The following is a 21,484-nucleotide window of genomic DNA, read 5'->3' as shown; positions in this document are numbered from 1 at the left end:
AAAGAGAGGAAGAGCAGAAAAGAAGGAAGGTAGGGCACAGAGACAGAACTAGACATAGGAATGGCCTGAGGCAGCTAGAGACACAGAGAAAGAGATGAACTGTTGGTGACCTCCTAGATCCCCAGCACACTGTCCAGCTATACTTCTAGCAGTCAAATTCCAGATTTCTGATTCAACAACTTCCTATTTACAAGCTATTTTAGGTAGATTTGATTCTTGCAACTGAAACAATTCTTGACCTAAACATCTGCTCCTTGACTGTAGCTGCATCTTTTAAATGTTTAATTTGCAACTATAGAAACACATACGCTGCCTAATGTAACTGGGACACTGTAAAAAAGTGAGGCTGTCAAGAGACAGGGACTATTGGTAATGTCTAAACACTTTCAAAGACAGACCTGGTTTTATACTGTAATAATAGCTAACATTGACTGAGCACTGACCGTGGGCCAGTTTCAATAGCTGTATATGCATGACCTCACCTATTCATGACAACTGTAGGTTTTATTATTATCAGTCCCATTTTACAGATAAAGAAACTAAGACACAAGAGATTAATTTGCTAAAGGTCACAGAGTAAGCAGATAAAGGTAGAGTCTACTATTTATTTACATTAAAGCTGACATTTGGAAAAAAAGTATGCATTCACTTAAAATTCAGGTGATAAATTCTTGTTGAATGCCTATTACATACAAAGTATTGATTTAAACAAAAAAAAAATGATCAACAACTGATGTTACAAATATAAAGTCCTTTTAAATATCACTATTCAAAATAAATCTTCCTTTCTGTGGTACATACACACACACAACAAATGTGCTTTCAAATTAAGTTTTTCAATTTCCAAAATACCTTCTTTAAAACAGAAGGGAATACATTCCAACAATGCTATTTTCGATGCCTTAACCATTTCAAACTTCACTGGAATATCTGAAGATGACTTGCTGCAGGCTGGACTCTCATGGAAAGAAACCTTGTTTCCAGAGGAGAGTCTACATTGATAAACATATCCATTTAATTAATTGCAGTGTAAGTTATATGTATATAACAAAAGTAAAATGACAAGAATGAGAGGAGTTTTTCATGGAAGGTGGTGCGTAGCCATGGAGTCTGCTTCTCTTGATTTTCTGAGCAGGGCTTGTCTGAGGGCACTAATTTTTTCATCAAGTTCAGCCAGTGAATAATTCTGCTGTAAACAACAAGAATAGAAATTGCTGAATAAGGCTCTGAAGTATCTTAATGCAGATAAAAGGCTAAATGAACTATAAATATTGAAAATATGGTAAATGTCTTTTTTCTTCATAACAGTAATTTTTAAGTGTCTTTATGATTATTATTATTATTTTGAGCGAGAGGAAGAGAGAGCGGACGCATGAGTGAGGGGCAGAGAGAGAGGGAGCATACTCCGTGCTATCAGTGCAGAGCCTGGCAAGGGCCTCGAATTCTTGAACCGTGAGAGCGTGACCTCAGTCAAGAGTCAGATACTTAACTGACTGCACCACCCAGGTGCCCCCATAAGAATAATTTTTAAATTGAACTATATATGTTGACTATATCATAAACTTAAAGGCAGAAAAGAATAAGGCTTAAAATATTTCTTACTTTTTTTTCTCCTTCCTTATGATGAAGCTCTCCTGGACTTCTTATACTTTGAAAGGACTGTAAAAACTTTAACTGACTATTCTCACAATAAAAAAATTAAACTTTAGGATTAATTTAACTACTGGAAATTCTCTTTTGATGGATCAACCTCTCCTGGAAAACACAGATGCCCTCTGTGATTTATTCAAAATTTTACAATAAAAAAATAAGTAGTAAGCTGTTCTTCAAAAATAAACCAAAAAAAGTTTTAAAGTTTTCTCCAACTTTAAATTTACATTGCTACCATTAACGGCTATGAGAACCTCACTAATTAAGATTCAACTAATTAATACAGTAGGACTGAGGAGAATGATGGGCTGACGTCAACCTCTGCCAAACACACTTTTTTGATATAGATGCTGCTAATTAATTGGTAGGGTCAGCAAATAGGAGGAGGGGGAGGGGTGCCTGGCTGTCTCAGTCAGTAGAGAATGGGGCTCTTGATCTTGGGGTTCCTGAGATGAGGGGGGGATTTAAATTACCTAGCATTTGTTATTTTTCAGCATTTTGTAATTGATAATTTTTGCCACAATTAAAAGCTAGATAGAGACTTTCATATTTATTTGACTCATATGAATCCTTCCATGCCCTTGAAATAAAATTATTTATTTCAAGTTCATTAATTTATGCTGCCCTTTTTTTTTTCAGTCTTAAATCCCAGGGTATGATCTGAGCAACCAGTGTAGAAACTTTTAATGATGAAAGTTATAAAATTTCTCCAACTATTTCAGAAGCCACAATGAGAATTCAGTAACTTACTTGAGGTGGTTGTACTTTTCTTCTCTTTCCGGAAAAGCTCTAGATAAAAGGTAAAAAATGGTAATCAATGCTTAGAGAATATAAACAATTTTCCTTTACGGAATACTGAACAAAATACAAAGAACCCTGGCAGAAACAAAGTCCACAGAACTCCCCAAGCACTATCTGCCACTGACATCTGCCTCCTTGTATTTTGGAAAATACTCTCTAAAAGATGGTACTAAAAGTATATAGTAATAGGGTGCCTAGGTGGCTTAGTCGGTTAAGTATCTGACTGTTGATTTCTGCTTAGGTCACGATCTTAATTCTCAGGAGACTGAGCCCCCAGTTGGGCTTTGCGCCAATAGCGAGGAGTCTGCCTGGGATTCTCTCTCTCCCTCTCTCTTTCTGTTCCTTCCCCCTCTGTACTTTCTTTTTCTCTCTTCTCAAAATAAATAAACCTTAAAAAAAAAAAAAAAAGTATGTAGTAGTAACATCAAAGCAATATGCTCTTCCCTGGCTACACACACATTCCCATTAATTCCCAGCTTCTAATGAGGGAGAATAATTATGAAGGAGATGCTCAGGGGACTTTTTCTACTTAGTTTCCTTTTTTATTGCCTTTCAGGATATTGAACAAGTGAAGCAATAAAGGAAAATAGAATTTCAAGTATCAGGGGAAAGCACACACGCATGCACACACACCCATGACTGACTAATGATCACTGTGGTTGTCTGTACAAGCAGCTATCCACTGCTCCTCTGTAGGACTCAGGGGAATGCTGACCGCATTCCACTGGTCTTGTCAGTGACTGGAATGGACGTGGTCCCAGTTCTGGCCATTGAATAAGAAGAGGTCTGCTGGGAATTAGCGGGGAGAGCTTCTGGAAAAAGCTTTCTCACTTCTAAGATAAAGGCCTCAACGGAGGCTGCTGTGTCTGAACAGGACATGGGAAAGTAGCTGTCTTGCAGTCTGCCACTGGGGGGAAAGCCAATACCAAGCAGAGCTTAAGGGGAAAGAGCCCAATTCTTTGACAACCATGATTTAGCCAATAAATCAATTAACTCTGAAGAGTGTACTACAGTTGAACTTCCTAATTTATAAGTTCTACACTGTTCAACCCAATTTAAGTTTAAATCTCTATTACTTAAGCTGACAACATTCTTACAGACATGCTGCTGAGCCTTTTAACCTTGAATTTTTTCTAGATTTTCTTCTTAGTTCCACAGAACCACAAGCTTCTGAATGGCAAATTAGTATATTGGTACATTTAACAAAGAAACTGTCAATGTAGGTGGCAGAATTTTCTCATGAATATTTCTGAACAGTGAGATTTAGAAAAAAAGGTAAAAACTTCAATTTTTCTTTGTGTCAAAGCTATTTCAAAGAATACTGAGGTATGCTTCTTTATCAGTAGTTACAGTGGGTGGGAAATCATGAAGTGCTATAATTATTATTTTTTTAGTATTTATTTTTGAGAAAGATACAGAGTATGAGTGGGAGAGGGGCATAAAGAGAGGGAGACACAGAATCTGAAGCTGTCAGCACAGAGCCCAACACGGGGCTCAAACCCATGAACTGAGCTGAAGTCGGACACTTAACCAACTGAGCCACCCAAGTGCCCCGACGTACTATAATTATTAAATATGGGGGTGGGGGAGTGCTTATATAAACAGGTTTCTTCCTTTGCCAAATGAAGCTGGATACCTGTGAGGGGGTCCATCGCCTTAATTTTAATTTTGGTCAGATGACTCCTCAGTCTTCTACCTTCCCAAGAGGTGCTTTTTCACACACCTGATTAAAATATACTTCCCATTGTTTTCCTAATAGTTTAGTCTATAAAATATTGATAGTTTCCATGTCATTGAGCAATCAGATTATTACTGTATCACGAAACCAAAGTGCAAAGTATCAGAATGAGGAGAAGGCCATCAATGATTCAGTAACTTAAAAACAGTAAATTGTGGTCTTTGGGGGCTTATCTTAGGTGTAGTGTCTTTAAGTATCTCTTCCATTCTAGTCCCATCCCACTACTGTGATTCAGATTTCTCCCTGGTGTGGATAATGATATATTTCCTAACCTATCTTTCTTGACTCTAATCTCTAACTCAAATTTCATAATGCCACCAGATAGGAACGTAAATTACAACTTTCTCTTTCTCAAAAACTAATTGTGCACCAGTGACACTAGAACTGCAGAATGGTTAATGGACCTTCAAGGCCCTCCAAACTGTGTCTGCGATTTAATTTTCTAGCCAGATCCAATCACTACCTCATGCTTCAGGCCCACCATACACTTTCACACACACGGTCTGTGCGCATGAAGTTGACTCCCTTCTTCCAATATTTACCTTTAAAACCAGGAGCTACCATTACAGACAAGGTTAAGAGTACACCTAGTCAGTGCTTTGGAATAAAGTTAACACACCTTCAGAAGTCTAATAATGAACTAGCAGCCAAACCCTATCCATTCACACATTTATTCAATGCCTACTACCATCTATGTGTTCAAAAGATGAACAAGACTCTGTTCCTGTCCTTCAGAGTTTCAAAATATAGTGTGAAAAATAGATGTGTAAACACATAATTACAAGTGATAAGTGCTGTAAAATGAACAAAGTGCTATGAAAATATATTTGCGAAGCATGTTATACTGTTTCAAGGGTCAAAATTTAAAATCAGTAAATAATTCTTTGGAAAAACTAATACTTGTAGCTCACATCTTTGAAATGTCTAGTAAGTGATGCCCTTAAAAATTTTTAAACATTACCCCATTCAAATCTTTTCACGTTGAATGTGAAGAATGAAGATCTTTAGAACCGTTACATTAAATGGTACAACAAAATACTAATCTTTGTTACCCATGATAACCATCTCTATTCAACTATGAATCTTCCCTGTTTAGAACTCAGCTACATGTAAATCTGGATTAAAAACAGGTATTTTCAGAGTTTAGAATTCAATTTCTGCAAGAATTCATTCCGTAAGAAATATAACGGGCTTAATTTCCCTTATTAACTTTATTTTTTAATGTTTATTTATTTATTTTTGAGAGAGAATGTGCATGAGTGGGGGTCAGAAAAAGTGAAGGAGACAGAATCCAAAGCAGGCTCCTCGCTGTCAGCACAGAGCCCCCCTAGGGGGCTCAGACTCACGAACTGTGAGATCATGACCCAAGCGGAAGTCAGTCGCTTAACTGACAAAGCCACACAGGCTCCCTTACTAACTTTAGAAGCTGCTAGGGTGCCTGGGTGGCTTAGTCGGTTAAGCGTCCGACTTTCGCTTAGGTCATGATCTCGTGGTTCGTGGGTTCGAGCCCCGTGTCGGGCTCTGTGCTGACTGCCAGCTCAGAGCCTGGAGCCTGTTTCAGAGTCTGTGACTCCCTCTCTGTCTGACCCTCCCCTACTCACGCTGTCTCTCTCTCTCTCCTAGAAATAAATAAAACATTTAAAAAAGAATTTAAAAAAAAGAAAAAAAAAGCTAGAAGACTGTACAACATATGGTCTTTTCTGTACACTTTTGAAAGATATGTAGAAATATGTAATTGCCATACATGTACTCCCAGCAAGAGGATGGTGAGAGTGATGAGTATATGTCCTGCAAAGTGTGTATTTAACTCCGCTCGTGTCCACAGATGTTCCTAGTGCTGGACCTACTTCAAGCAAAGAGAGTGGTTCCTAGAGATGGCACATTCATTCTGTTATGGAGGGGGGAGTAGGAGATCTTCTTTCCCTTTGGACCTGTGCCATGTTTATTTATAGGCCTTAAGGATAAAGTTAATTTGAATGTTTAAAACTTTTCAGTGTTTTGTCCTTCCTTGTAGCTCACTAATAATTTGGACTAGTCATTTCTAATTCTAACCCAAAAGTGATCCTTCTAATCAAATGTACATTGTTTAACAGATCTGGAAGTATTTTTTTACAGTAGTAATTGTATCATGAGTATGGCAACCTAACACATACAGGCCCATCCTGTTTGCGTTTATAATGCTTCCTGCTCCTAAAGTTAGGCAGTCACCAAGTTTCAGACTTCAGGCCTCTGACATTCCCAGTGTTCTTATCCATTCTGTGTTTTAATTATCACCTCTACACAGACTCTCCCAATTATTTGAAGTATAAGTCCTACTCCTGAAAAGCTTACCTGATGTTTCTATCTGCATATCCTGCCTGATAGGACTCTAAATTCATATTTCCTCCCAAAATATCTGCACTTCCAGATTTTCGTATTTCTGTCAATGATAGTATAATTTTCCCAACCAGAAAGTGGACTCACCCTTGCTCTTTGCCTCTTGCATTAATCTTTTCTATTCTCACTCTCTTGTCCTTAGTTCAGAATCTCACTTCATATCTAAGCTAGTATAATGCTGTCTCCTCCTTCTTGTCTCTCCCTTTTCATTTATCTCCCAGAGTATTAGATAAATCTTTTGAGTAACTTGCACAAGTCTCTTCCCTGCTCAAATGCTTCCTATAGCATTTAAACTTTAAATGCTTTTGGGGCGCCTGGGTGGCTCAGTCGGTTAAGCGACCAACTTCAGCTCAGGTCATGATCTCACGGTTCGTGGGTTCGAGCCCCGCGTCGGGCTCTGTGCTGACAGCCAGAGCCTGGAGCCTGCTTCAGATTCTGTGTCCCTCTCTCTCTGCCCATCCCCTGCTCACGCTGTCTCTCTCTCAGAAAAAAAAACAAACAAACAAACCATTAAATGCTTTAAACGTCTGGATATAGTATTTAAGGTTCTCTACAATCTGACTAGTCTACCTCTTTAACCAAAACAGTCTAAACATTCTATGTTGTGTATAAGACATTCCCAAAACAAAATTATGATTTGAAGGGCTTGATCTTTTGTTAGCCAAGTTTAGTAACAGGTAGATGTTCAGCTATATAAATCAAAATCAAATAATGATGGAGCAAGGTCTCTCTAGAGGCATCTAATACTATGATATTCTCTGTTAAGATCAGTTCTACTGTGAACAAGAACTATACTAACAAAGTATGAAACTGAACTAGAAAAATAATCTGCCTAGGGATTACTTACTGAAGGCAGCTTGAATGGAGAAAAAACTTATGGTAGACTGTTTTAGGAAAAAGCATAAAATCTTTATCAAGTTTTCTAAGAAGATACATTCAGAGAAGAATCCTAAAAGTGGAAAAACCTTTGCAATTATGTAGTATAACCAAGAAATCTTCTAAATTAGACAACTGAAGGCCAGAGGAATTGTGTGATTTACTCACATTTTACATATTACACAGCTTATTCATAGATGGTTTCTGTAACTAAATAAATGGTAAGTTACTGAGGTTTAACCATGTGCTAGACAGTGTGCTAAGTCCTTGACTGGTATTGTTTAATCCTTGCTTCAGCCTTTAGAACTTCAATAAACCTCATTTTACATTTGAGGGGAAAAAAATCACTAAAACTCTTTCTCTAAATTCTTGATCTTTAGGCTTCATTGCTCACTTTTGTTACATAAACCTGCATTCTTCATCTGGAAATACTTTTCTTTACCTTATGGCAATACCCAATTCACCACTTTGGAAAAATTACTGCTATATATACCTAAAATAATTTTAAATATATTTTCACCAGCGACTTTAATGATTCATGCTAAAATGAGTTATTTTACATAGCTTTTCTGATCCAGGAGTTTTAGTAAAATTTTCACTAAAAATTTAGTAAATTAAAACATTTTGTTTACTTTTAGATTATTTATTTCTAATATGGCACTGCTTTAAAGAAAAACAATAAAACAAAATAAAACCTCAGAAAAGGCAGGTGTATGTATAATCACCCCAGAAGACTGAGTAAAATAACACAGTGAGCTCATGATCACTTGTCTGAAACCTTCTGATGTGACAAAAAAGAGACTTATCAGCACAACACTGTTTCTTAAAGTCCTTGGAAAAAGGGGCAAGAATGAATGAATGAATAAATAAGTGCTAGAGTTGAGGAATTAGACAAATATTGACTAGTCTTTCAAACAGTTTGGTGGTTAAGGTAAAGAAAAAGGGTGGCAGATTGAGGTGTTTATTTGTTTAGTATGGAGGAGAAATGTAAACATCTGTGAGCTGAGGGAAGGAGTCTGGAGAGTCTGAGAGGGATTAAAGAGACAGAAAGGATAACTGACAAAGTAGGGTCCCAGAGGAAGCCTTTGTTCTACAAGATAGCATTTTCATAAGTGACAGGATTGACAACTACCTAGGCTGATATATTATGCCATGAAAATGGCTGAAGTTTGAGAATTTGGGTAAGGCATATTAAAACTACCCCTTTAAAAAAAATGAGTCTAAATATAATACAATATTCAGAATCACAATGTTTTAATATATGTGCTGCCGAAGCGAGCACCAGAATCACAATGTTTTAAAAAGTAGGTAATTCCTACATAAGACTGTTTATCTTTTAATTGTTAACACAGTGTTTCACATGGGGCGCCTGGGTGGCTCAGTCGGTTAAGTTTCCGACTTCAGCTCAGGTCATGATCTCGTGATTCATGAGTTCGAGCTCCGCGTTGGGCTCTGCACTGAGAACGTGGAGCATGCTTTGGATTCTGTGTCACTCTTGCTCTGCCCCTCCCCTGCTTGTGTACACTGTCTCTCCCTCTCTCTCTCTCTCAAAAATACACATTAAAAAAAAAAAAACCCACCAGTGTTTCACATATAGGAGGTAAATGATTGAATTATTTGTTATATGATGAAGCATCATAAAATAAAATAGTTATTTTTTAAAGACACTTATACTTACTACAGATTGAAAGTATTCAGGAGAGATGCCTTCCAATTCAAGGATTTTATCCTCAAGTTTTTTAATTCTCTGATAAATGTCTCTTGGCACTGGACCACCTAAATACATTTAAAAAATTTTTGAGATACTACTGAAGATAATGAACAAGAGTAAAATAAAATGAAATCCTTAGCTCATAATTTCATGTTAAACACTATGAAATGTATTATATTACACCTCTCCCCAAGCCCCATTTATGCTTCCTATATTGCTAGGAGTTTTGTTTTAAATTAAATTTATTACATGCTACTAAATAGTTCTTATATAGAACAATTTCTACTTCTGATAGATTTTGATAGTAACTTGGGAGGAGAAAAATGCACAGGGGCAACAGAGTTCAATTTGGTGACTGCAATATGTCTTTATCACTTTCAATTTATACTTCTCCTTTCAGGACACATTTTTTTCCTTTAACCTAATAGAATGTTAAAGAGGAGCTTCACCATAATTCCTAACAAACTTTCTGTGGAGGGGGAGGACAAGTAAAGGTTACTCAGATTTCAATGTTATGATTATATCCCAAACTCTCTTATTTCTCAGTCCATCAATGTGACCATTCTGTCTAGACCCCCACCTCTGTCTGGATTACCACAACTCCAAATTGGTCTCCTGGTTTCTGCCTTGCTTGCGTAGGCTACTCTCCACACAGTAATGATCTTTTTAAAATGTAAGTCAGATACTGTCATTTCTCTGCTCAAAACCTTCCAATACATTTGCATCTCACTCAAACTAAAAACCAGAGCCTTTACAGTAGTATATAAGGTCTGAAACAATCTGGACATTCTCCCCACACTTCTATCATTCTTGTCACTTGGTTCCTTTTTTCTGTTGTTCAGGTAGGCCAAATACTCTCACAGCTTTAGCACCTGTGGTTCCCTCTACCTCCCTATTCACAAGGCTCTCTTGCACCAGCTTCACTTCTGGGCTCCTGGGCTCAAACGTTACCTTATCAGGAAGGACTTCTCTAACCACCCTTTAAAAAATACCAGTGCTATAACCCTCCCCTAGATGCACTCCCTATCCTTTCCCTTATTACTACTACCTGACAGTCCATATATTTTGTTTTCTTGCCTGTTTCTCCACTTTTATGTAAGCTCCAGGAGGGCAGAATTTTGTTTTGTTCATTGGGATGGCTGTGCAGCTTGTACACTGCACAAACCTAAGAATCATCAGTTCACAAACTAAACAGGTGCTCCATATTTACAGACTGAATGAATACATAATTAGATAATCATTATGCAATTAAAGTATATGGGCAAATTTTCATATCAGAAGTATCAACTTGTTAAGTATGAAAACTCTAGAAATGGGTTTTTTGAGAATTTTTTTATCTTAGGATTTTGGTTGTTCTTGTTCTGGAGTACAGTAAAATGAATTATTTATTCAAATGATTTTGCTCTTGCTGCTCCCTTTCCCTAGAATGTCCTCTGCCCCACCTCTGTATCTTTCAAGAGTCAGTTCAAACCTCACCGAATCAGTGAGGCACTGCCTGAATCTCTTCACACGGAGGCTCCTTGTGCCCCACCATGTCCTTCCTCCACAGCCCCCATAACATACATTTATCAATACTTGGTACGTAGCACAGTGGGTGATAAGAATGAGAGACCGTCGTGGTTAAGTTATGACATTGGTGGCAGGAAAAAGAGTACATTAATTTTCAGCTGTGACTTTAATAAACAGAGAGTGTCAGGACTTATTTGGAATCTATTCCCATTCTACTAACCGTCCAAATTGGGGAGGAGTGCAAGAGGAGGAAGAGCATGGACACGCGAACTGTAGATTCCTTGAGAGTAGAGACTATGCTTTGTTCATTTTTGTACTGACCAGAACAGTGTTTTGTCCACAGCAAGTGTTCAGTGAAAATGCTGGGACTTAATAAATTATGTAGTTTAACTACTTGCAAAGGTACCTTGATGGGGCACTGCCCAGCGCTCTGCTTACCCGTCTGCAATCGCAAGTGAGCCTCAATATTTTGTAGTCGTTCTTCTACAGCCTGATTTCCACAGTCTCGGAGCATGCCGTTAGGTTTATGACCTGACTCTTGAATTCCTTCAGGTCTATTCTGTGGTCCATATGTATTCACAACTCTAGAAACTAAATTAAGAAACTTTGAAATGTAAATTTAATATGCTCCAAAGTCAGAAATTCTGTCTCCCTAACAGCACTTTATAAAGACCATCTAACCAACCTAAGTAGGAAGGCAAGACATTTTTTGCATTTTAAAATAAACAAAATTTAGATAGGAAGGTGATTTCTATTCCTTTTGCTTATAATCTAAAATAAACTTCTGTCAGTGATGAAGATATGTAGTGGATACTTACCTTTTACGTGACTTTTAAATCCCGGGTAAGGAGTAAAAATGGCATCAGTTCTTGCACAACTGTTTTCTAAGGAGAATTTAGATGAGTATAAGTTAAATATATTCTTAACTGCAAATGTATGAGATTTTTATAAACTTCCAACAAATCATATTAACATACTACTAAGAGAATTATCATTTTAAAAAATAGTAATTAAATTACCACCTTATACAGAATAAAATTTAGTGACCTTTACCCTCTAAAATTTATAAGCTTTAATCTTACCTAATTTTCAGATTTACAGTAAGAAAAGTCCTCAGCATTCAGTGGCATAATTTAATATAATTTTTAATAAATACCAATATTCCCCTAAACCATCTGGGCCTTTGGGGAAAATACTTCATGTATTACAGAAAGCATTTTAATGTAAGCGAAAGAGACATTTTTCCCTTTATTTCATCACAGAAATAAACAGAACTATTTTTACTGAAATAACCTTTTAAAAAAATATAGCATTTTTATATTACTTACTGGTCAAATTAGCAATCACCTAATAAAAAGGATTAATTATACATCTGACACATTTTAATTTCAGAACTCCACACAAAAAAGACCTTGAAACCTCAAGAATAAACACATACTTTTCCACTTTGCCTAGATTTCCAATGCTCATTAAAAAAAAAAAAAAACCTCTAATCACAAAAACTTTCTCTTTCCAGACTGTTCTTGTCAAAAAGTACAATTTTAGGAAAAAATAGTTGTAAAAATTTGTTCCAATTTTTTTCTAAGCTGAAAGGTAGTTTTTTTTTCCTCAAATTAGGTATCAGTAAATTAATTACAAACCCAAGGGGAAAACTGGAATAATGTTAACATAGGTTTCAAATATTATAACACTTAAAATGATATTAAGTAAAGCCATGCACTGCAGCAAATTTCCTGAAAAATTCCCCTTATTTTATAATAAAAAATAGATGGAAAAAGAGATACTAAAAGAAAATTCTCTTTTGATTTTTTAAATTGATTTTTTAAAAAAAAATCTTTTGGTTTCAGATTGACAGGTATCGACGGAATATACTAACACATTATAATACATTCATATTTTTCCAGTCTAAGTTTACTTAATAGTTCTGCTGACAAATCAAACTGTGAATATTCTAAATTTATCCTTTATATAGACACTAAACAGAATCATTTTCTTTCCTTTTTTTTCCTTTTGAGATACCTCAATATACGTTTAAAGGGCCATCACTTCTCCATTCTTTTTCTAACATTTCATGGGGCTAAGGGTTAAAAAAAAAAAAAAAAGAAGCTATCATCCATTCCAGAGTTATATTCCATGTATATAGATTAACTGACCCATCAGTGAGAAATTCAGCATGGTGTGAAGATAGTAAATGTATGAGTGCTAGTCACTCTCCACAGCAATTCTTCCTAGCACTGTTTTGAGCCAGCAAGGGATTGAATGGGCCAGGGAATCCTGCTGAGCATTCAATTCTTGTCAATTTCTATCCCCTGGTGGTTTATAATAATAGAGTTAGCAGGGAGAACAGAGGAATAACATTAGTGACACATGTGCTTGTTCCCTCAACAAACCCTTTCTCATGGGTTGCTTACAGTTGGATGGATTGCAGTACCTGAGATTCTACCACTATCGCACCTGTTCTGAAAAGCTAACAGGAAAATATACTAAGTCTAGAGATACGCATGTATAATGTTAATAGAAAAAATGGCTGAATTCAGGACCCACTTGAGTCTGTATTATTTTATTATTAAGAAAATCAGTGTACCAATGTAAGTGTCAATTCTAGGTTCATCTGACAATTCTGTATTCATAATAATTAGCTAAGAGATGTTAGAGGCAACAAGAAAAATGTTCATTCCAATTAGGAACTCTTCTCCATAATTTTTTCTGAGAACTACTTGTTCTGATTATTACTATGATGCCTGAGTAAGATCTATGCCAGTGCTTTGCAATATTTTGTATTCTGCAGCATACTTGCAGAATTGTAAATATACTATAGCACCAAGTGGAGAGGAAAAGGAGAATCTGATAAGAACAGCAAATGCATGCACTATGAGAGAAAGGGAAAAAAAACATAAGATACCACAGTCTTCATGACAAATTTTTTTATCATGGCAGAAAACATTTCAAACAGCTCAGGAGTAGTGAGAAAACTGCTCCCTCTTGAGGAGTATTAACTTTACTAAGTTCACTTTATATATTAACATCATAATTTCAAAAGTACATTTATAGGCTTGAAATTTATATAGCTTAGTTCCTTATTCTAATGAGAGTAAGCACCACTGCCACCCGCTCTTCATTTCCTAAAGGAACTTTAAATGAATCTTCACCTGTGGTAGCCCTTGTGGGTCGCATTTGATCTTTGCATAACCAAAATGAAAACTGTTTTTGCAATGTGGTCTATTATTAAACATAAAGAAATTCTGCTGCCTTAGCTTCTAAGTAAACCTATGAAATAAACTGGTTTAATGTTATTCATTTTTAAAAACAAATGAAAAATCAGAGCAAGTGTAAAAACTGTGCTTAAAATCCTATGAAAATTAACTTCTTCAAGGTAGTTACCTTGATTACAGTCAATAACATTGCAAAATTCCCTCACGTTGTTTTCATTGATTTCAGCTTGCTTTCTTTCAATAAATGCAGATATTCGTCTGTCAATCTACAAACAATAAGGATGCATGTTTTAACAATTCAAGCTTAAGATTTAAAAAAATAATACCCCGCCCCCCCGCCCCCAAAAAAACCTTCTTACTTCTGCTTTTCCAGCCTTTATTTGAACTACTTCTGGATCAACATGGATCTGTGTCTTTTTCACGTCTCCTAAATCACAATCTTTGTGCTTTTCTTCCTCTTGTAGGTCACTAATGGGAAATTTGGCATTTACTTCATTCTTGTTCCCTGTTTCTGTTTTTTCTGCCTCTCCAACAGTTGTATTCTCCTCTTTAATCAGAGGCTGAAGTTTTGCTAAAAAAGGCTGAGAAAAACACAATTCCATCTGCAGAGGTTTGAACTAATCAAAATTAATTACACATTTAACATATTTATATAAATTTCTGCTAAGTAAATGCAATATTTAAATCAGTGAAAATATAAAAAGTTGGCATATCAGGATACATAGATCTGATCACATGTGTTTGCCATTCTCTGCTATTGTGACTATTATCATTTGCTATAAATCTGTTTAAAAATAAAGAAGGAAAGAAAGAAAACCTGAGGAAATTTGAAATTTTCTTTGAGGGGATCATTCTGTCACTCATCTTTTATTTTGTGCCAAATCAAAGCCTCAGCCTCTGGCACCAATGCCACTTAATTAACATGTCATTCAAATGCCTCCTCAGAACACTAAGGCTTAGTATTTTTCCTCCTTAACATGAGAGCCAGTGCTCTCACTCAGCAAAGCCCTGCATTATCACTGTATCACTGGAGATTCTCCACTTGAAACTGCAGTTGGCCAAAGTGAATGAGAGAGCATAGACATGAAATATATAGGTGTTATGCTGAGTGAACACTCAGGCTTTTCCTACCATGGCAAGATACCTTCTTGGGTCACAAAATTAAATTTTTAAATAGAAAATAAAAAACTCCCAAGTTCCATAGCTGAAAAGAGATATATGGCTGTCATTCACTATACTGGAGTTAAAAAAAAAAAACACAAACCCTATTGTATCATGTAAATTATACCACTAATTCTCCCCCTACACCCAACAATCAAGCCTCAATTGAGTTCTATAGCTCATTATTTCTGTCCTTTAATATTAGGGTTAACTATTTCAACATGAAACAGTTAAAATTTCCCATAAAGTCACTGAACAGAGGGCTGAAAAGTAATGTTTATTCCATTAATCAAAACACACCAATACTGGTCAATGTTCCAGTTATTTTTTCATACCTATAATTTTGCTTCTGTTATTTACTATATACCAAATATTATTCTGAAACCTTATAACATCTTAATAGCAATCAAATGACCAATCCAAACAGTTCTTCCACTTACCTTTTGACACTTCATATTTTATACTTTGATTAGAGATAAACTGCAAACTTACATCAATTATTATTGTAGAGATGTTCATCTGGAAACTAGCAAGGTCATAATACTGTTCAGTTATTAAACTGAAATATTACAAAATATAGCAATACTATTATAAATAATTCAATGTTGACTTCTAAGATAAAGGATGAATTATTTCAAACTGCTAAGAAAAAGAAAAGATAAAATAGTGACTGGCTACTTACTAAGATGAGACATTAATGTCACAGAAATTACTTTCTTTTTAAAAACTATGCTGAAACTGTTTAATTGCAATAGACACTCCAGGATGTGTCATGCTGGGATAATGCCACTTCTTGAACCACTGAAAGCACTCCATGAGCCTCCAAACTCACCCAAGGCATGGAATCATTATCATAGCATGACACACACCTGCCGTGTCTTATTGCTTAATTATAACCCACCATAGATGCAACTGTATTGAATTTTCAGCACAAGTCTAGAATTGAATAGAATTGCATTCATTCACTCTTCATAGCCACACTGACCTATTGGATTGTATCCCCAAGACTGTCCAGATCACTATGGAAATTAACAGATGTAGATCTAATCTGGCTGAAGTAACTTGTTATTGATAACACTATTAATACAGTGTTAAGACAGAACTGACAAATACTCTAGCTTATAATTTAACTAGAATTAATTTCTATTTTCAATACTTAGTTAACATTTTTAACAAGAAATTTACCTGTAAATATAAAACATGTTGTTCAAGTGCACTAAAGAGCAAAACGGGCTGGAAGGCCGAGAGGCTCTGGAGCTTGTTCCAATCGATTGTAATTTTCACCACATCATCCCTGAGGTTAAGCTTCAAAGGGGCAAACCAGCGACATCACAAAAATTACACGATTAAGCTGTATATATGGGATGTCACAAAACAATATTTCTTTAGAGTAACATGCCTATTTAGCTCAAAGTTATCAGGTTTTTAATGATACATTAAAATGCTCTACCTAGTTACCATTTTAAAAGGCCAAGAAAGGAAATTTTCATAGAAAAAAATCACAATGACATCTCATTCTATTCTTGGGTCTGTGTAATGGGACCATCTTACAAGTGAAACTGTGAAGGAAAGATGGAAAGATGAGGCTCTTTTGATACTTCATTATCTAAAACCTTTGGAGAAGGGCCAAGAAAGACTTGCCCTTTTCACTACTTCTAGCTCAGAGCATTATACAGAAGTGGCAGGTACATTTATGATAGTTCTGATATAAACATTTCTTTTTGTTAAAGGTGTACATAAAAACAGACATATATCACTACTCTGAGGTTTTCTGAATTACATTTTTATCATTTTCAACTTTAACCAATTTTTAAAATAATTTAAAAATCAAGATTATTCATACATATTCTAAAGTGTAGGGATAAATGGCAACATGTTTATTTACTTCAAATAAAAATAATTATTTAGCTGTGGAAATCTAAAAGTGAAAAACAAAAACTTTTCCACAACAATGGCCAGATCTTTGGCTAAACAGTATTTTCTAGTACTGTGAGAGGGCTTATCATATAATTCTTCTTGTAAGTTGGCTATGTGTAACCTATTAGAATAAAATTATATACAGAAAACTACCAAGAACCTGAATATAAAATTAATATAAACGTCAGTGAAAATTTTAGAAGGAAAGCTCCCATCTTTAGGCTTTCAAGTAAATAAAAGTGAACCATCATAAACTTTTCTAGGGACACGTGTTTATAGCATACTATAAAGATATGCTGCATCACATAATTATTTTTTCAGAAATCATTTATTAAAAGCTAGTCATATTTTGTACAAAATAAAGGCAAGTGTTACATTAGTTCAAATATAGATGTTATGAGTTGCGATTATAATAAGGCAAAAAGATGAATCACTGTATAAAGAACCAGAGACCCAAAGTTACCAGAAAAGGCACTATACTGAATGAATACTACATGACAAAAATTTCTCACCCTTTGCACAAGACAAGAAACATTTAAGGTCTATATTGGATATGTTTAAAGAAATAGGAAGTTTTGTAATAGGCTGCATTGGCAAAGATTAGTTTATGTTAACTGAGGTTTTACATTAAGATTACTGCATTAACCTTAGCTTATATTATTTAATGCCTATAAAATTTCATTAGACAACCTATGTATAGAAGTAAACTCTTCTTATATTTCTACAGTCCTCTAAGAGATACATAGTTGATAACAAATTGATGCGTTATTCATAAGAGAGTTATCCCTAAACTAGGGTTTATCCCAGATAATCCTCAACCAAAGCAAAGCATCAAATTTTCTAGAGAAAATAACTTACGTAAAATAAATCTTAATGTTGGGATCATATTCTCCTTTCAATTCAGCATGATTATGTAAGCTTTCCAAGCACAATTAAAGATATTTGGTCTTTTAAGAAAACCACATCATAATGATACAAATTAACTTTAAAATTATCCAATATAGCCAACCGTTTATTCAACAAATTCGCTATTAGTAATATGAGTTCTATGCATTTCTACCCTACAGAGCTTGTTATTGTAAACCATTCACTCAAAGTTGTATCAGTTTGACATTAAAATGGCCTATATAAATATGCTTTTTCAGTAAAAACTTGGCAAACAATAAGGTTAAAATCAGTAAATGTGAAATCTAGGATAGAAAATACTTTTTAACATTCAATTTTGTTTCTTATTGAGAGAGCCAACAATAGAATGATAGTATGCAGAATGAAATTAGGCATATTGACACTTTTTTTTTGAAATTTAGGATTAAAAAAAACATCCTGTAAACTTGTTGCAAAAGTAAATCGTGATTTCCTCCAGGAGCAATTTGATAAGTATTGTGGCTTTCATGCTTATCTTTAAAGAATACATCTCAAAATATGAAAAGTAATTTCAAAATGGTTAGCATTGAAAAAAATGGTTAGCATTTAATTGATGAGATAATTTAATTTGACACTTGTATAGATGGTCTTCACTGTGTCATGTAAACTTTCCAAATGTTTAAACATTTTTGACAGGTGACATAAGTAAATTTTAATCATATCTCTACTTGCACCTACAGAATATCGGAATGTTTAAAATTTTTTAATGAGTTGTAAAAATTCAGTATGCAAAATATTTCAAAAGATATGTTTAAATTATTTCTTAGTGTTACTTTAAAAAAATCTCATCACTAAAAAAAAATCTTATGTAAATTATAGATGAGCATAAACTTTTTTCATCCTGACATTAAACTATAAATAAACCTTATAATTTCAATGTCATAGAACATTCTTAAACTGTAACCAGTAACGAAGACCATTACTGGTCTTCAGCGATAAGATTAAATATTCATGTCCCCTAGTCTTTAAAAAGTTTTTATAAGCCCGTAGCAAACAACTGAGTTCACAAGTTATAACTTAATCAGATTCTATTAATAACTGTTTCATTACACCAAACTAAATGTTTAACTTGGAGTAATACTTTTTGCAAGTCACGACAAACATGCTAGAATTTTTTTAAATACTGAAATAACCTTTTAAAAAATACTCTCCATCCACTCACGGCTTTTTAAAATAATGTTTTACAAATCAGACAACTGGTCTATTTTTATAAAGGAAGATAACATTATCTTCGACACAAAATTCTGCTGTGCCTACTGCATGCAGTAGTACCAAACCCTCAACATTTAGAACTAGAAAATATTCCGTCTAAAATATGAGAAATGATTGCCTTTTTAAAAGCAAGCAAACGATTTTCAAGTTCTCATTTAAAATATGCTTTGCATTTTGCTTCATAAAATGAAAGCCACTTAATTGTAATAGAGTTATAAGGAGTACTTTTATTTAAGCCCAATTTATTATGATATTTCTGCAGAGGTTATTTATTAGCCAGTTAAATTAGTTAATAATTAAATGACGATTAAACAATAGTTCTGATGCAAACTGTATCAACCATGGCTAACTCCTCCAACTTTATGCAAGGAGTATTTAGATTAACTCCTTTTATTTTCCTCCTTGTATTAAAGGGTAAGAGATGCACACAACGGCCAGAAGGAAAAAACAAAACCAAATGGCTCATTAGAGCAAATCACTCAAAAAAGGCGGAGAGAGCTTTTCCAAAACTCTCAGGCCGCACTAACCTATCAATTTCTCTAATGAATGGACTGGAGGAAAGAGAATCCTAAGCGCCAGGCGCCTTCCCAACCCACAAAGCTTTTTACACATTCTCTCCAAGCATGTTCTCGGAGCCGGGTTTTCCGCTTACACTCTCCTCTCTCACTCGGGGAGAAGAGATGCAAGGAAATCTAGTCTGCAACCCATCCTGAACTAAGCCTGTACGGCCATCTTCGATCCGACCGCAGGCTGCTGGGCTCGGGCTCCTCCTCCGGCCTCAGCTAGTCCGGCCGGGTCCCGCAGGCGTCCGTAGCCCCCCGCCTCCGCTAGAGGAAAAACAGTGGGGGAGGGGCCGGACAGTTCCGATACCCCTACTCCCACAGACCACCACTCACTTGTCCCACCAGGCTATGCAGAGAGCGAAAGATTTCGCAGAGAACCTCTTGGGAGAGATTAGGGCTGCAACTCCGTTCCAAACTCCTGTCACCACTGCTGGAGCGACTAAGCTCAGCGACAGCAGCCATGACACCTTCACAAGCTACCCCCGCCACCACCGAGTTGTGCTCAGGAACGCACCCCCTCCTGTTTTCGTCGCTGGGAGATGACGTAAAAACACAGCGTCTCATTTAGACCCGACTTTCGAGGACGCACTCTCTCGGTGTGACTGATAGGCCCGTGCACCAATCAGGTGCAGCTATAGCGTCACGCCTAGGACTGAGAGCGGGTAATTGTAGTTCTGAACGAGGTTGCAGAGGGTGTTTGGGTTGGTGATTGGTACTGTGTTCTACCGAGGGTTAGCGTCTGAAGACTGTCTTGATTCTTAGATGTTGCTTATGAGTGATGGTAAGAGGAAACATAGTTAAATGTTAGAGTTTTACAAGTTAAATTTTTAAATTAAAAGTTAAAATTTTAACGTGCGCTGTGGAATGGTGTGGAGAAAGGCAGCTGGTCGGGGATGCAGCAGTGCACACACCTGCTTCTAAACACTGGAAAAGTGTTTCACGTAGAATTGCCATACTTAGAACATAACAACCTTGTAGAATCTACAGGGTTGTTTAAAACGTACACAAGTGAACGTCACTAATATTTCATGCGAGGGAGCGGAGGATAGATAAGAGCAGTAAGATGGTTTACTGTTCCACATTTACTATCAAGGAAATGACATTAATTACTTTAAATCTGCAGAATTATTGTGCCAAGTTTTAAAACGGGCGTCAGCTTCTATTCTCTGGGTGATAATGTAGAGAGGCTCACCGTAAAGCTTTCAAAGTGAGACACTGTCAATACAATTCTAACAGTTTAACCTAAGTAATTGCATGCAACACAATCTTTGGAATTAGAAGGAAGGCATAAATCCTAGTTGAAATTTGACAAAGTTTTATCAGATAGGTTTATTTAAAAATATTTGAAGGACGTTTAATCTTATAATCAGAATCTAACATTAAAAAGTTCTGTTGTCCAGTTGAAAAACAAATTTTAGAAGAAATTTTAATGTTAAGCTCTAATCAAAAAATGCATCAGTGTAGAGATAAGGGATGAGGGATTTAAGATTCTTAATTCTAATAGTCGAATGCATCTACAGTAGAGAAAGCAAAGGTGGAAACTTGCACAATTTGTATTCTTCAGTTTTAGAGTAGGCTGAATGAAAGGAGCAGAATAGGCATCAAGAAACTGGAATAGGGGCACTAGGGATAAAAGAACACCTTTGACCTGTCCCTTGGGAGCCTCTTAATTAGGCTTTCATTTCCAAAGATCACCAGGCTTGACAGGATCTTGAGAAATCCTGTTTCTTGTTCACAGCAAGATATACAATTTATAATCCAGCCTATGTCTAGAAACATCCAGAAAAAGATTTCACAGTATGTAATCCCAAACTGTGCAAGGCCTTCTCATTCC

The 21,484-nt window shown here is 35.7% G+C and overlaps 1 protein-coding gene across 5 annotated transcripts; it reads right to left on the bottom strand.

The window, feature by feature from the left end:
* Positions 1-577: 577 nt before the first annotated feature.
* On the bottom strand, positions 578-20,172 carry LOC120247710 (MAP3K12 binding inhibitory protein 1). Of its 5 annotated transcripts, none has more exons than XM_039255724.1 (9): positions 19,984-20,172; positions 16,220-16,339; positions 14,233-14,454; positions 14,043-14,139; positions 11,480-11,545; positions 11,100-11,252; positions 9,120-9,217; positions 2,401-2,439; positions 578-1,189 (listed from the first exon to the last, which is right to left on the bottom strand). In XM_039255724.1, exons 1-9 carry the CDS (start codon positions 20,110-20,112, stop codon positions 1,082-1,084), a joined length of 1,032 nt encoding a protein of 343 aa, XP_039111655.1. In that variant the 5' UTR covers positions 20,113-20,172; the 3' UTR covers positions 578-1,081. The 5 variants fall into 5 exon arrangements, with proteins under 5 accessions (XP_039111655.1, XP_039111656.1, XP_039111657.1 ...); XM_039255725.1 differs by having other exon boundaries at positions 578-1,186; XM_039255726.1 differs by lacking the exon at positions 2,401-2,439.
* Positions 20,173-21,484: the final 1,312 nt, after the last annotated feature.

The sequence above is a fragment of the Hyaena hyaena genome, unplaced genomic scaffold (genome assembly GCF_003009895.1).
Source record: "Hyaena hyaena isolate Hyena2069 unplaced genomic scaffold, ASM300989v1 scaffold_542, whole genome shotgun sequence".
Lineage (NCBI taxonomy): Eukaryota > Metazoa > Chordata > Mammalia > Carnivora > Hyaenidae > Hyaena > Hyaena hyaena.
Note: the sequence above shows the minus strand (reverse complement) of the source record. Positions and strands in the feature narration are given on the sequence as shown.

Bases quoted from the DNA above. Each gene is read 5' to 3' on its own strand.
- LOC120247710 (XM_039255724.1), bottom strand. From the start codon at position 20,112: ATGGCTGCTGTCGCTGAGCTTAGTCGCTCCAGCAGTGGTGACAGGAGT. The intron at 9,218-11,099 runs GTAAGCAGAGCG...AAATGTATTTAG, and splicing joins TCACTTGCGATTGCAGACGG to GTGGTCCAGTGCCAAGAGAC. The intron at 2,440-9,119 runs GTAAGTATAAGT...CCTTTTATCTAG, and splicing joins CTGAATACTTTCAATCTGTA to AGCTTTTCCGGAAAGAGAAG.